Source organism: Bubalus bubalis, chromosome 21, assembly GCF_019923935.1.
Source record: "Bubalus bubalis isolate 160015118507 breed Murrah chromosome 21, NDDB_SH_1, whole genome shotgun sequence".
Taxonomy (NCBI): Eukaryota; Metazoa; Chordata; class Mammalia; order Artiodactyla; family Bovidae; genus Bubalus; species Bubalus bubalis.
Window position 1 is genome coordinate 15,194,382 of NC_059177.1, and position 14,913 is coordinate 15,209,294.

At 44.5% G+C, this 14,913-nt stretch overlaps 1 protein-coding gene across 4 annotated transcripts in view; it reads left to right on the plus strand.

Moving 5' to 3' along the window:
• Window positions 1–7,318: 7,318 nt before the first annotated feature.
• SNRK (SNF related kinase) overlaps window positions 7,319–14,913 on the plus strand; it is a 79,851-nt gene continuing 72,256 nt past the window's right edge. For 2 of the 4 annotated variants that reach the window (XM_044933533.2, XM_044933534.2), the window contains exon 1: window positions 9,521–9,656. Coding sequence is in view for 1 of the 4 variants with exons in the window: in XM_025273018.3 (XP_025128803.2) it covers window positions 9,567–9,656; window positions 12,785–12,834 (140 nt within the window). In the remaining 3 variants the exon portion in view is untranslated. Of the gene's footprint in view, window positions 7,405–9,515; window positions 9,657–12,784; window positions 12,835–14,913 lie in introns of those variants that run through there. The other 2 variants (XM_025273018.3, XM_044933535.2) reach the window with 2 other exon arrangements.

The window sequence follows — 14,913 nt, forward strand, 5'->3', positions numbered from 1 at the left end:
GAAAATTAAGGCAATATGTCATATTAATATAATAAAGGGCAGAACATACTTGGTCATGTTAATATATGCAGAAAAAGCAGTTGTCGGAATTCAACACTTATTCATGATAAAACTCTCAAACTCCAAATATAAGGGAATTTCTTCAGGCAGGTAAAAAAGAGTCTAAGAAAAAAACCTACAGCAAACATCAGACTTACTAGCGATAAGACTAAAGGTGTCTTCCATAGGTGTAAGAAGAAAGCAAGGATGTCCATTCTCAATACTTCTGTTCAATAGCATACTGGATGTTCTAGCCCATCAAGAAGATAAGGAAAATAGAGGAAAGGTATCCAGGTTGAAGATGAAGAAATATTACATAAAACTGTATTTGTTTGCATATGATTTGATCCTGTATCTGGAAAATCCTAGTGAATCTTAAAAACCAATTAAAACTAATAAAAGAGAATGTCAGAGGATACAAAACCCAGTATTTCTACATACTGATAATGGACAATCTAAGAATGAAATGAAGAACAACAATGCCATTTACAATATAGCACACTTAAAGGAATAAAATACTTAACAGAAATATAACAAAAGATGTGTGAGAGTTAAAGATTGTAAAACACAGCTCACTAAACTTTAAAAGATCTAAATGGGATATATACCATTTTCATGAATTGAAAGAGTCACTACTGTTAAAAATGGCAGCTCTCCCCAAACTGAATTATATATACAATTCAGATCAAAGTCCAAAACCAGTTTTTTGGTGGTAGAAATTGACAAGCTGACCATAAGATTTATATGGAAATGACATACACCAGAATAGCAAAATGGTTTTGAAAATCAACAACACAATTGGGGTACTGTTTTACTCATTTTCAAAACTTATTATAAAATAATAGTTGTCAAGACTATGTTACAATGGTGTAATGATAGATAAATATCAGCGGAAATCAATAGAAAGCCTAGAAAATCCTTTGTGGTAAATTGATTTTGAACAAAAGTGCCAAGGGAATTCAACTAGGAAAAGATATTCTTTTTAACAAATGGTTTGGGGACAATTGGCTATCCATATGCGAAAAGATTTAAAAATTTATATCGTGTAAAAATTAATTCAAAATCAATTACAGATTAAATGTTAAATTGAAAACTATAAAACCTGAAAACAAACCCACAGGAAAAAATCTTTGTGACTTTGATTCAGGCAAAAATTTCTTAGATATGATACCAAAAACACAATTCATAAAAGAAAAATTTTCTAAATTGTAATTCATTGAAATAAAAAATCTTGGCACTTCCAAAGATATCATTTAAAAGAAGAAAATACACGCTGCAGCCTGGGAGAAAATATTTGCAAATCATATATCTTATTAAGGACCTGTATCTGAAATAGATAAAAAATTCTTATAACTCAATAAGGCAAGTGACCCAGTTAAAAATTGGCAACAGTTTTGAATAGATACTTCACCAAAGAAGATATTTGTGTGGCTAAAAATAATATTAAAAGATGATCACTCTGATGCCTTTGCAAGAATACTGCTACTTCTTCAAGGTTTTAACCAGATAAACAAATTTTGTGATTAACAGTAAAAAAAAAAAAAAAAAAAGATGATCAAAATCACTAGTCATTAGGGAAATGCAAATCAATATCACAGGAGATACCACTATACATTTATTAGAATAAAGATCATCTGAAAGTCTAATGATGCCAAGTGTTGGTACAGATGAGGAGAAATAACCCTCATACATTGCTGCTGGGAATGTAAAACGTAGTACAGTCACTTCAGAAAACAATTTGTTAGTTCCTTATAATGTTAAACGCAACAGTTATAACATGACCCAACAATTTCATCTTGCAGTACCCTAGAAAAATGATAGCATATCCCCATTAAGAGCTTATGTAAATATTCACAACATTATCCATAATAGCAAAAATCTGAAAATAAATGAAATGTTCATCACCTGGTAAATGGATAAAGAAGGTCTAGTGTATATAATCAGAGAAGGCAATGGCACCCCACTCCAGTACTTTTGCCTGGAGAATCCCATGGACGGAGGAACCTGGTAGGCTGCAGTCCATGGGGTCACAAAGAGTCGGGCACGACTGAGCAACTTCACTTTCACTTTTCATTTTCATGCACTGGAGAAGGAAAGGCAATCCACTCCAGTGTTCTTGCCTGGAGAATCCCAGGGATGGCGGAGCCTGGTGGGCTGCCGTCTATGGGATTGCACAGAGTTGGACACGACTGAAGCGACTTAGGAGCAGCAGCAGCAGTGTATACAATAGGATACTATTCAGCAGTAAAGAAAAGAACTAACTATTTATATAGCTACAACATAGATAAACATTATGCTCAGTGAAAGAAGCCAGACACAAAAGACTGAGATTTCATTTAAGTGACTTTGTAGAAAGGGCTTCCTTGGTGGCTCAGAGGTTAAAGTGTCTGCCTGCAATGCGGGAGACCTCGGTTCAATCCCTGGGTCAGGAAGATCCCCCGGAGAAGGAAATGACAACCCACTCCAGTATTCTTGCCTGGAGAATCCCACGGACAGAGGAGCCTGGTGGGCTACAGTCCACGGGGTCGCAAAGAGTCGGACATGACTGAGATGGAAAACAAATCATTGGTGGCCAAGAGATGGAAATTGGATTGTGACTGACTGCTCATGGACAGAGGAAAACTTCTGGGGAGTGATGGAAATATTGGGGTGAGAGAGTCTATTCCTAGGTAGGTTGATAAGAAGTCCAGGGTCCCCAAGGAGGAGAAAGGGGTCTGGAGCCCTACAGAAAGAGAAAGGGGTCTGGGGCATCAAGGGGAAAAGGACAAACATTTTTTTTTTTACATTGCTTTGTCTTGGTCAATATAACAGTGTATCTTGCTTGAAGACATGTTTCTCCTTAACAAGAACCCTCTGACTAATCTTCTTATCTTGAGGTACACTGCGGGAGTGCGTCTGGTAAGACCTTTCTATTGTTAGGTGTATGTTGTGGGAGTGGGTCTGGTAAAAGAATATAGGGTCTTGCTAAGACTAGTGAGTGGGGGCACTCTTTCCCCCTTCTGATATCTATGTCAGAAGCTTTCTTTGTCCCCTTTTATACTTTAATAAAACTCTGCTACATAAAAGCTCTTGAGTGATCAAGTCTGGTCCCTGGTCCGGAAGCTACATCTTCTTCGGAGATCACGAATCTGACATCGTTCACCATAAGCTATCGGGCAGATCAGGTGACAGTTTCATAACTTTTTAAATTTACTAAAAACCATTGAATTACCTGGAGGAGGAAATGGCAACCCACTCCGGTATTCTTGCCTGGAGAATCCCATGGACAAAGGAGCCTGCTGGGCTGTCGTCTACGGGATTGCAAAGACTTGGATACTACTGAGCAACTGTCATGCTCAAAATTCTCCAAGTCAGGTTTCAATAGTATGTGAACCGTGAACTTCCAGATGTTTGTTCAAGCTGGATTTAGAAAAGGCAGAGGAACCAGAGATCAAATATCCAACATCCATTGGATCATCGAAAAAGCAAGAGAATTCCAGAAAAACATCTACTTCTGCTTTATTGACTATTCCAGAGCCTTTGACTGTGTGGATCACAGCAAACTGTGGAAAATTCTTCAAGAGATGGAAATACCAGACCACCTGACCTGTCTCCTGAGAAATCTGTCTGCAGGTCAAGAAGCAACAGTTAGAACTGGACATGGAACAACAGACTGGTTCCAAATTGGGAAAGGAGTACGTCAAGGCTGTATATTGTCACCCTGCTTATTTAACTTCTATGCAGAGTACATCATGAGAAACGCTGGGCTGGCTGAAGCACAAGCTGGAAGCAAGATTTCTGGGAGAAATATCAATAACCTCAGATATGCAGGTGATACCACCCTTATGGCAGAAGGCAAAGAAAAACTAATGAGCCTCTTGATGAAAATGAAAGAGGAGTGAAAAAGTTGGCTTAAACCTTAACATTCAGAAAATGAAGATCATGGCATCCAGTCCCATCACTTCATGGCAAATAGATGGGGAAATAATGGAAACAGTGACATTTTATTTCCTTGGGCTCCAAAATCACTGCAGATGGTAATTGCAGCCATGAAGTTAAAAGATGCTTGCTCCTTGGAAGAAAAGTTATGACCAACCTAGACAGCATATTAAAAAGCAGAAACATTACTTTGCCAACAAAGATCCATCTAGTCAAAGCTATGGTTTTTCCAGTAGTCATGTATGGATGTGAGAGTTGGACCATAAAGTTGAGCACTGAAGAATTGATGCTTTTGAACTGTGGTGTTGGAAAAGACTCCTGAGAGTCCCTTGTACTGCAAGGAGATCCAACCAGTCCATCCTAAAGGAAATCAGTCCTGAATATTCATTGGAAGGACTGATGCTGAAGCTGAAACCCCAATACTTTGGCCACATGATGTGAAGAACTGACTCATTGGAAAGGACCCTGATGCTGGGAAAGATTGAGGGCAGGAGGACAAGGGGATGACAGAGGATGAGATGGTTGGATGGCATCACCGATGCAATAGACATGAGATTGAGGAGGCTCCAGGAGTTGGTGATGGACAGGGAAGCCTGGTGTGCTGCAGTCCATGGGGTCACAAAGAGCTGGACACAACTGAGCAACTGAACTAAGCAGCTGAGCATGCACACACACACACACATTGAATAACCATGTATTAATGGTGAGGTTTATGGTATGCAAGTCATACTTCAGTAAAACTGTTTAAAAAATTAAATCTTCCAATTTTAAAGTGTTTTGGGGAATTCCTTGGTGGTCCAGTAATTAAGACTTCGTGGTTTCACTGCTAATGCTGCTGCTGCTGCTAAGTCGCTTCAGTCGTGTCCGACTCTGTGCGACCCCATAGACGGCAGCCCACCAGGCTCCCCCGTCCCTGGGATTCTCCAGGCAAGAACACTGGAGTGGGTTGCCATTTCCTTCTCCAATGAATGAAAGGGAAAAGTGAAAGTGAAGTCGCTCAGTTGTGTCGGACTCTTCTAGACCCCATGGACTGCAGCCTACCAGGCTCCTCCATCCATGGGATTTTCCAGGTAAGAGTACTGGAGTGGGGTGCCATCGCCTTCTCCATCACTGCTAATGGCCTGGGTTCAATTCCTGGTTGGGGAACTAATATCCCACAAGCCACAAGATACAGCCCCCCCACACAAAAAACCAAAAACAATGTCTGAAAAAAAAATGCCCCAAGTTTTCAAGTTTAAGCACTTGGGCTGCCTACTTGCTACATTAGTGCTAAGCTGCATGAATAGAAATTTGAATAAAATAAAATCCTTGTCCTCCAGGAGTTTAAGAGCCAAAGGGAGAAAATGGAACAGTTAACAGTTATGAAACCTATAGTAAATATTTATGTGCAAGGAGGTATGGGTTCAGAGAAGGCCTGGCTCTGACTGGGCAGGATTGGGGGTGCCACAGATGAGCCTGGACACTTGAGGTTTTGAAAGGTAAGTAGAAAGATTCAGGAGATTGCCAGGTATAGGGAGTGGAGAAAAGGGGTGGCTGACATTTCCAGGTAGAGGGAACAGAATGGGCAAAGGCTTGGAGGTATGAGAAATTCCCTTTTGAAAACTGGGAAGGTTGCAGATACAGTTTACTTGGAGATAAAGAGCAGGAAAGGAAGGCAGGGGCCAGATCATGAAGTGTTTGGCAGGCAGTGTTAAAAGTCTTTGGACAAAAGATTAAGCATTAAGAATTTATTTGTTGGAGGAATATGGGCATCCTTCCTGTGGCCTGAATTAAACTGTATCTTGGCAACATCATATTGCACTAATTACAAAAAAATCCACTAATATACTACTTACCATGTGCCAGCACTATTTTAATACTTCCCTGGTGGCTCAGACAGTAAAAGAATCTGCCTGCAATGCAGGAGACCTGGGTTTGATCCCTGGGTTGGGAAGATCCTCCAGTATTCTTGCCTGGAGAATTCCACGGAGAGAGGAGCCTCTCCTCTGTGGGACTGGTGGGCTACAGTCCATGGTATCTCAGAGAGTTGGACATGACTGGACAACTAACATACATAAACCCCTTAATCCCATCTATAGTGGTTCTCAGACTCTCACCTGTGTCAGATTCACTTGGAAGTCTTCTTAAAACAGAGAAACCACCAAGTTTCTAATTTAGGAGGTCTGGCGTAGAGCTGGAGAATTTGCATTTCAGTCTAGTTCCCAGGAGAAGCTGCTGCTGCTGGTCCAGGAGGCACACTTGGAGAACAGCTGCCTTACACATACCTTATAAGAAAGGTATCATTATCATCACCATCTTTCCCATTTTACAGAGGAAACAGATGGAAAGTTAAGCAGTCTGCCCACAAGGGCATATAACTCTCAGTGGTGGGGTAGGTGGTCAATGCCAGGCAGTGTCTGCCATGTTTCCCGGTTCACAGGTTGCAAAGAAGCAGAGTTAAGGGCTGGCATTTTCAGTCCTTCCTTGCAACTGTCAAGAATATATTACACATGCACACACACACACACACACACACACACACACGTGCATGCACACATATGCACAGGCCTTAACAAACATCTGAGCTAAAAGAATTAGGGATGCTAACGGATGCCAAGTGGGTAGTGAGGTAAACTCTTTGAGAAACTCTTCAGGCCATTCCAGTGAAGTATTATTTTGGTCCTACTGGAATGAAGCCAGGATTCAGACACACACAAGTATCCATGTACAAAATGACTAATTAAATACGCAAAAGGAAATCATAAAATTAAATGTCACAACTCAAAACTGAACCATACGTGAATCCTCAGTCTCTGTTTTCAATATATTTGAAATGCTTTTATATTATGAAAATTAACAATATCTTGAGACGATATAACCTTGTTATACATGCTGCTTTAGGTGGGTAGTCCCAGGATGAAAATGGCAGTTCTTTCATGAATCGGCTTGCTTTTCACATCTTACCCTAATTTGTAGCATCTCCCTGGTTGCCTTCCAATAAACAGCAACTTCCCTAAATCAGTGGCATTATGTTATTTCGGAGATCTGAATCACAGAGACTGTAATCCAAGCCCGCATGCTCCATCTTGTCATTTGTGTGGAGTGCTGTATATCTAATTAAAGCTTCTTACAGGTCCATAAAAAGACCTAACATTAAAAAAGCAGTCTGGGTTAGAGAAAGCCCCAGGGCAGACTGAAGAAGGGGGTTCTCATTAACAATGAACACATTTGCTTAAATTCAAAATTAAGTAATCATATATTAATTTATACTTGAATATTTAAAAATATTGCCTAAGCATAATCAGATCATGTTACATTGATGGTGTGGCACTGAAAATGGGTCATGTTCTTGCCAGCAGCACTCCAGCTTCCCAAGAAACACCGGAGATGAATAAATGATTCACCATGTGGCCAGGACTGCAGCCCTTTCTCTGGAAGAGAATTCAAGCCCACTTTATTTAAACCAAGGTATTATTCTGTTCCTTTTTTATTTATTGTTTTTCTATTCTTGTGTCCCATTTTCTGTATAGAATTTATTCAAAACCTGAGTTACGTATTTTCCAAGGGCTTATCTATTAAGACATTGTTTTGTGACAACTGGTCTATTTCAGGGGCTACAGACCTGGTGGTGGAGGTCTTCAACCACTGGAATTCCCTTGGGAGACCATTAGAATGGTATTTTTTTACCCTTTACTTGGCTATGGGGTTCCCTGAATAGTGATACCTCCCTAAGGAGAAAAGTGTAAGGCCTCGCCACTGTTTTCCAGCAACAAAGGAATGAATTCCATAAGCTCCTGCTGATCATACTGCTAGAGTTAGAATGTGTGTCAAAGTGAGATGATTCTTTGAAGGTCTTTGTAAGCCAGTGTTATCCCAGAGTTGGGGCCTCGACTCAGCCCTGAGGGGCAGAGGCCCATAGCCCAAGGCTTTCCCAGCCAGTGACATCGCCCCATGCCAGAGTGTTAGGGTAACTTGGAGTCCTCCTTTAACCACCCCCCTAACTTAAAAAAAACAAGCCTTTATTAGATACTTTTTATATAGCAAGACTGTTCTAATTATTTTATTTTTGCTTTTTTTAAAAAAATTGGAGTATAGTTGCTTTACAGTGTTGTGTTTCTGCTAAAAAGCAAAGTGAATCAGCTATATTTATACATATATTCCCTCTTTTTGGATTTCCTTCACATTTATGTCATCACGGAGCAGAGTCCATTCCCCTCTGTGCAACCCCATGGACTGTAGCCCTCCAAGATCCTCTGTCCATGGGATTCTCCAGGCAAGGGTACTGGAGTGGGTGGCCATTCCCTTCTCCCTTCCTGACCCAGGGATCGAACCTGTGTCTCTTCCTGGACCGCGTCTCCTGCATTGGCAGGCGAGTTCTTTAGCATTAGTGCCACCTCGGAAGCCCCCCTTAACTTCCGTTATTATCCTGAGTGTTTGTACCTCCCAACAATCCACTCTTGCTTTCCAGTCATCTTCAGATATGCAAAGTAGATGCCCAGGAGACAGTCTGAAAAAACAGGCTTCTGACGTTTGCAGGTCAGCAGAGACAATTGCTCAAGCCATCTAGATTTCTTTTTTCCCTCCAGTCGATCTAATCACATTTGGAACATCTAAGTAGCGCACCCCCTCCCCCGCCCTCCACGCAGCAGTTTGTGCCCTTTTTTGCTAGGGGTCCTCTCTTGGGGGAGGGGTGGAGGGCTGGGAGAATCCGAAATGGAAAAGCAGGTTGGAGAATCTGGCATCTGGCGTGTCACTTATTTCCAGAAAGCAAGGGAAGTTGATCTCCATGGCGCGCCAGGCTTCCAAGGATGGGAGCGCCTGCCCCTCTCTCTCACCCTCCCGAACTCTCCACTCTGGCCATCGCTAAGCTCCATTTGGGAGCCTCCTGCCTGGTGACCATGGCGCTGAACCATCCGGGGCATAGTTAATGCCTGGCATGTTCTGAGTCCCTGACTTCACATGCCTTAATACTTCTCACGACCTTTCGCCTTTTCACGCTTTTCCTGTGGAGGCAGCCTGGCCAGGCAAGGGTCTCCTGCTGACCTTTAAAGCCAGCGCTGTGTTCAGATGGTGGGCTTTTCTCTTTTTTAAAAATAGCAGAAAATCAACACAATTCCTTCTAATTGGGTTCCCAGAGAGAAGAAACTGTAGAGAAAAAAAATATGTACTTATATTCGTGAACGTATATTTTTTTCCCGCTGTTTGTTTAAACCTGGCCCGGGGATGGGGGTGAACCTTTAGAAGGGTGAAGTGCCTGGTGCCCTCAGACCCCCGCCCCAAGACGCAGAGTCCCGTGAGTACCCGGTCCCTTCCCTCCGATTTCCGCCACGGCTCGGCTACTTTTCTGGGCCATTGTCCCGTGTCCCTAGTGCTTCCTCCTTCATCAGCTTGCTCTTGCTTGGGCGCCTCGCCCGCTTCCTACCGCCAGCCGCAGCCCAGACTCGCTGGGGTCGAGGCGCTGCCAAGATGCCCTGCAGCAGCTCGCGCGCCGAAGCCCGCAGGTGCGCCCCGCCCCGCCCTCGCCGCGGCCCCGCCCCGGCGCCTGCGTCACAATGACGCGCGTCCCGCGCAGGCGCATCTCGGTCCCCCACCCCCACCCCCTCCCCGCGGCCGGCTGCCCGCTTGGTATTATGATTAGTGCTGGGTGCGGGGATTCGGCGGCCGGGAGGGAGTTGTCGGCGCCGCGGCCGCTGCGGACGGAAGCCCGCCTGCTTGCTGAGGTAGGGGCGAGCGCGCAGTGCACCCGGGAGCGGCGGCCGTGGGCGGGGGACGGGCTGGCCTCCGCCGCCGAGTGGCCTCAGCGGTTGCCGGGCTGGGCGCCGGGGCCGGGGCGCCCGCCGCAGGCGGAAAGTAAGTTGCGCGCTCCGCGCTCCCCGCGTCGCGGGCCGGGGAGGACGCGGGCCCCGGGCTGCGGCGGCCCGGACTCCGCGCGGCGGCGGTGCGGCCTGATGGCCTGGAGGCAGGCAGCGGGCGGCGGCGGGGCCCGCACGGGAGCGGGCATTGCGGCGGCCGGCCACGGGCGCCCCGAGGCCCTGCCCTTGCGGCCGCGGCGGGATTGCGGCACCTCGGGAGGCGCCCGCATCCCCGCGCCCCGCCCCGGAGCGGGCCGAGTGCGGCGCCCGCGGATCCCCGCGCCCAGGTTCTCTCTTACGGTGTTCTCTTCACTAAAGGTGTTTTCCTTTTTCAAAGGAATCTGGAGATCTGGCGCAGCAAGGGGATTTCTTGCTAAAACTGCAGCCGTACAATAGAATGGGGATATTGTTGTCTGTAGAGAAAGGGCATCGGGGTAAGGAAGGAGGAGCAGTGCCGTTCCCGAGGGACAGCTAGAATTTTTCAGATTGGAAAACCTCCGTTCTTTTCCATAGTCATCGCCTGTTGATTCCTTTCTGGACCGTTTTACAAAATCCTTCCTTCGTTTGCTTGGACTTGGGATCCAGGAAAGTGACAGCCTTTTATCCTGAGTAGGGTCCTGGAGCTGTGTTGTTCTTAACACTTGGGTCAGGTAAAATTCGGTAGCTGTATAGTGAGTTCGGTTCAAGTCCAGTATTTGGAGGGGTGAGGGAGGATTTAGCAGTAGGGTTCTTCAGCTTTTGGACGTCTAAGGGTATAGGATTTTTCACACTATCTAGTTACTTCCCCCCGTTCCATTTAATTGAGTACATTTTCACAATCTTAGGAGCAGGTGGTAAAGCTGACTTAATGCGTTTCACGTTTTATGGTGAAAGGTGAAGCGTGGCTAGCAGGTAATGGAACTGCACATGTTCCGCGTCTTGATCAGATTCCACCTGATTCCTATGAAACACCAGATGCCTCAGTTTGGGTTCCTTGTATGGGGTTGAGGCTCTAGTCCCAAATCAGTCTAATTTATCAGAATGTGTATCAGTGTACCTTAAAGCCTGAGGTTGTCAGGGCTTATGTAATCAGTTTGTTAATTTATAATCTTGTTACATTGCTCTCCAGATTTATAAAATCATTCCCTTAAGGAAATCTGTCCTCAACGTCTGCTTAAATATTTTTCTTGGAATTGGATTCCTGAAGAGGAATGTACTGTACTAGTGGTGATTAAAGCAAACTAATTAGACAAGTTTCTTAAAAAAAAAAAAAAATCACGTTGGTTCTTTTATTCGACCAGTTGTCTCTAGTAGGAAAACAGATGACATTCCCATTCTACAGAACTAAAAATGAGAGAAATGACATTCCCAAGGTCACTTATTGAGTCAAGTCACTTACTGAAGCAGTATAGTAATTGAAAGTTAGGTGCATTGAGTTAACTTTTCTTATTTCTCCATCTTTAAGGTTTTCCTGGCAGGGAACTTTGCCACCTTTCTATTTTTTTTTTTAATTTGCAGTTTGTTTGTTTGTTTTTTTAATCGTTTTCTTTAGTATAGAAAAGTTACTTTCACTGTATTTTTTTTTTCCTCTGCTCTTCTGTATTATTGCAGTAAGATCCGTTGTAGAAAACATACAAGGACTGAGAAGTTACATAATTTTTATTTTTCTAGAACAGAAGTATACATTGGGCCGTTAAGGTTCAAATGTAATCCCATAATCCTAAAATGAAGGCTTTTGAATGTCCGTATTAAAATTGAAGGGCTTTCAGATATTTCTACTGGTTGCAGGAAATATTGTGTGTCCAAACTTTACTATGGGTGTTTCATACAGAAAGTGAAACTAAATAGAAGGAAAAAAACTATTTTGGGAGCTATTGAGCAGCCCAGGTTCTAAGCATTGGTATAAATAAGGCTTGGTTGCTTCTCTGAAGCAGGTTTTCTGAGCCTAAGAATTCATTACACTGCCCAGGAAAAAGGTACACTTTCCACATGGTCAGAATTTTAGGAATTAAAAACATAGATGAGGAACTCTAAAGAATTGATTTTACTGCATGCCAGCTGTTGGCTTAACCACCAAAATTTAGAGTTTATAGCCAAGATGCTGTTATAAGAAAACTAATTATTCAGAATATAAATACTTCCCTCTGTGTGTGTGTGTGTGTGTGTGTGTGTGTGTATGCGTGTGTGTGTGTATGCAAGACTATTCTTAGAGCAATTTAGGTGGAAGAATCCAGTGGTTTGTAGCAGTTTTGAAGGTAAACTAAACTTATGATCATTTATTCATGGAGCCTTTGTCTACTTTGGGGGCCCTGGGTTAGACGGTGGCAACAGAAAAGTGAATAAAAATGAGATCCTGTCTTTCAGGCTCTTGTGAATTACATTTACACGGAGGTAAACGATGACAGGAGGGTCAAATGCTGTGATGAGGCAGAGGCAAAACCCCTGGGCAGGGAGTCACCCCTGGGCAGTTGAACTGGGGAATGCCTCACAGAGAAGGCGATGGTTGAACTAGTCTTGGACAGGTAGAGTTCCTAGGCAGAGAAAAGGGGAAAGGGCTCCAAGGGTTTAGGGAGGTTGAAAAGACAAGGTCAGATGGTGGAGGAAGGATTTAGATCCAAGTGGGTGAAAGGAAGCTGAGGAGGTAGAGACAGTGCAGCTGTTTTTGTTTTGTTAAGGCTGTGGAAAGGAAGAGGGCAAAGAAGGGCAGTAGGTGTGGGGTTGAAGGGGAGGACATGTTTGGGTATTTTGTTTTAGTTTGGGAAGGGCCAGTATAAAACCTCTCATTTAATGACCTCATGAGTGAGCGCTGGAAATGGTTGTCTGGTCCGGATAATCTGGAGCTGCGTTATTCTCACTGCAGACCATTTCCTCATCTTATTCTCCTGTATATCTGCTTTGGGTTGAGGCCTTCCATCCCGTGGGAAACCATTTCTTGCTGGTGGAAGGGGAGGAACCTGACTAAAGAGGATTCCTGCTCTACCTTCCCTGAATGTTTATTTCTCTGCTGTTACTTCCAGAGCCTTCTGAGATTCTCCTTTGGCACCTCCAGCGTTTGGCCTCCGCTCAGGTAGGCTCTTTCCTGACCACGCAGGCCTCTCTCCCTCTCCTTACTGGTTGTGTCCTCTTCCCCACACTGCTGCCCCGTGACTACAGCAGTCGCTTCAGAGTTGGCGCTGGCTGCCCATGTACCATGTTGCTCTCTGTTCTGGAGTGTCTCCAGGCTCAAAAGCAAGATTAGTGGGAGGGGTGTCTGCCTGGATGTCCAGACACGCAACCCCTTAACTACACGTGGGCCTGAAATGTGATGGAAGTTACGAAATCACAGAAATGTAGGTTACAGGACATGTAACTGGTCAAACATAGCCTCACTGGCCTCAGTTTCTCAGTTGTTGTCACGTCGTTACCTGTCTCAAACCTAGAAGACTGTCAGCTCCTTGGAGGCAGAGATGCCTCTTCTTTGATTGCTGTATCCCCAGACCAGTGTTAGGCCTCATACGTAGTCAGTGTACCCAAGAAATGTCCTGGTGAAGAAATGTGAAAAATCTGAACTGTGGTTTGCTGCCCATTAATGGATACCATACCCATTGTATCCAAATGGGTTGGATAGAAACTGCTTCCCATTCATAGATCCCAGAGCTAGAGGCAGATCTTCCACTCTAGAATAGCAAGCGGTAGACGCTTAGGGAATGTTTGTTGCCGTCCTGTATTCCCGGTGTGAGTCAATGCCCCACCTGCTAGCACTCTCCACTAGAGTCATTCCAGATTCCCGTCTTTGCTTTGCCCCCTGTGCATTGAGTTTCTGGATTCTGCTTCCTAAGCGCATCTCCTCCATTCCATCCTCCTCATCACTGCCCAGATTCAGGCTGCCCTCACTTTTAAGTCTTGAATCATTTTTCTGGAGGCATTTTTCACTAGTCTCCTCACCTGTGTTCAGGCTCTAGTCTTGCCCTTCCAATCTGATCTTCACTTTGCTGCCAGAGTGGTTTGTTCAGCTGTCATCTCTGATTGCCATTCCCGTGCTCAGGATTCTTCTTTGGCTTCTTAGTGCCAGCTTTCATTTGTTCACTTAATAAAGTGTATCTATATATTTCAGGCAGATGCTATACTCGGCGGGCCCAGGGGTGCAGAGCTGAATAAAGCAGACATGCGTCTTACACAGGCTGAATTTATCGTGTAGTCTAGTGGGGGTTACAGATTATTAATCACATAATCACAGAAATAATTCTGTAACCACAACTGTGACACAGGCCATGATGAAAGAGGGCATAGTGCTGTGAGAGGGCACAGGAGCTGGTGTGCAGGAGTATAGCAGGGCAGGGAGAGGCAGTGGTCTGGATGGTGGCCTTTGTGCTGGCCCTGAAGCATGGCTGGCCAGGTGTGAGCAGCATCCGCTCATGTGCATGGGACACAAGGACCTTCGGGAGTCTGGTCCTTCCCTGCCTCTCTCTCCCCTTGTCTCATGCCCTGTGCTTTGTGTGTGTTACTGTCCCAGTCACACTAAGGCCACTTTTCCACCTCAGCCAATTTCAGTTTTTAGCTTAAACAAAATAATTTCTCTGAGATGCCTCCTGTGAGCTCCCAAAGGCAGATTTAGGGGAAAGAACACCTCTTCCAGCCTTCTTGTCCCTGTGAGAGGTATAAACAGTGTAGGGCGGTAGCCTTCCTGTTATATCCAGTGCAGGCCTCGAGGGGTGGTGTTCTGGGCCAGAGAAGGGTGAGGATAAGGATGTCAGAGTAAGATGGGGAACTAAGTATACAACTCCTCTCAGATGTCAAACTCTCTGAAAGGGAAGCCAGTTGTGAAAAGCTGGGGGGGTGGGAAATCTGGGGTGATTTTAATCCCACTGACACATTGCTGATGTGTATTATCGCCTTTTGCCTTCATAATTGTCCCAGGTGGTGCTTATCTTTGTGTTATAGACAAAGACATGCCTGTTGACAGAAGCGGAGTATCTCCTTGGGCTCCAGATCCTATGGTACTCGTTTATGCTATGATGCTGCTCCTCATATTTGCTGAGTAAATGAATTTTGATGATTTGTAATGTGCACCTCTGGTTTAGACAACGAGAAAATGTGGCTCTGTGTCACTTTGAAATGTGACGCTTAGGTTGCTGTCCCAGCTCTTCTCTGATGTTCCCTCCCCTTC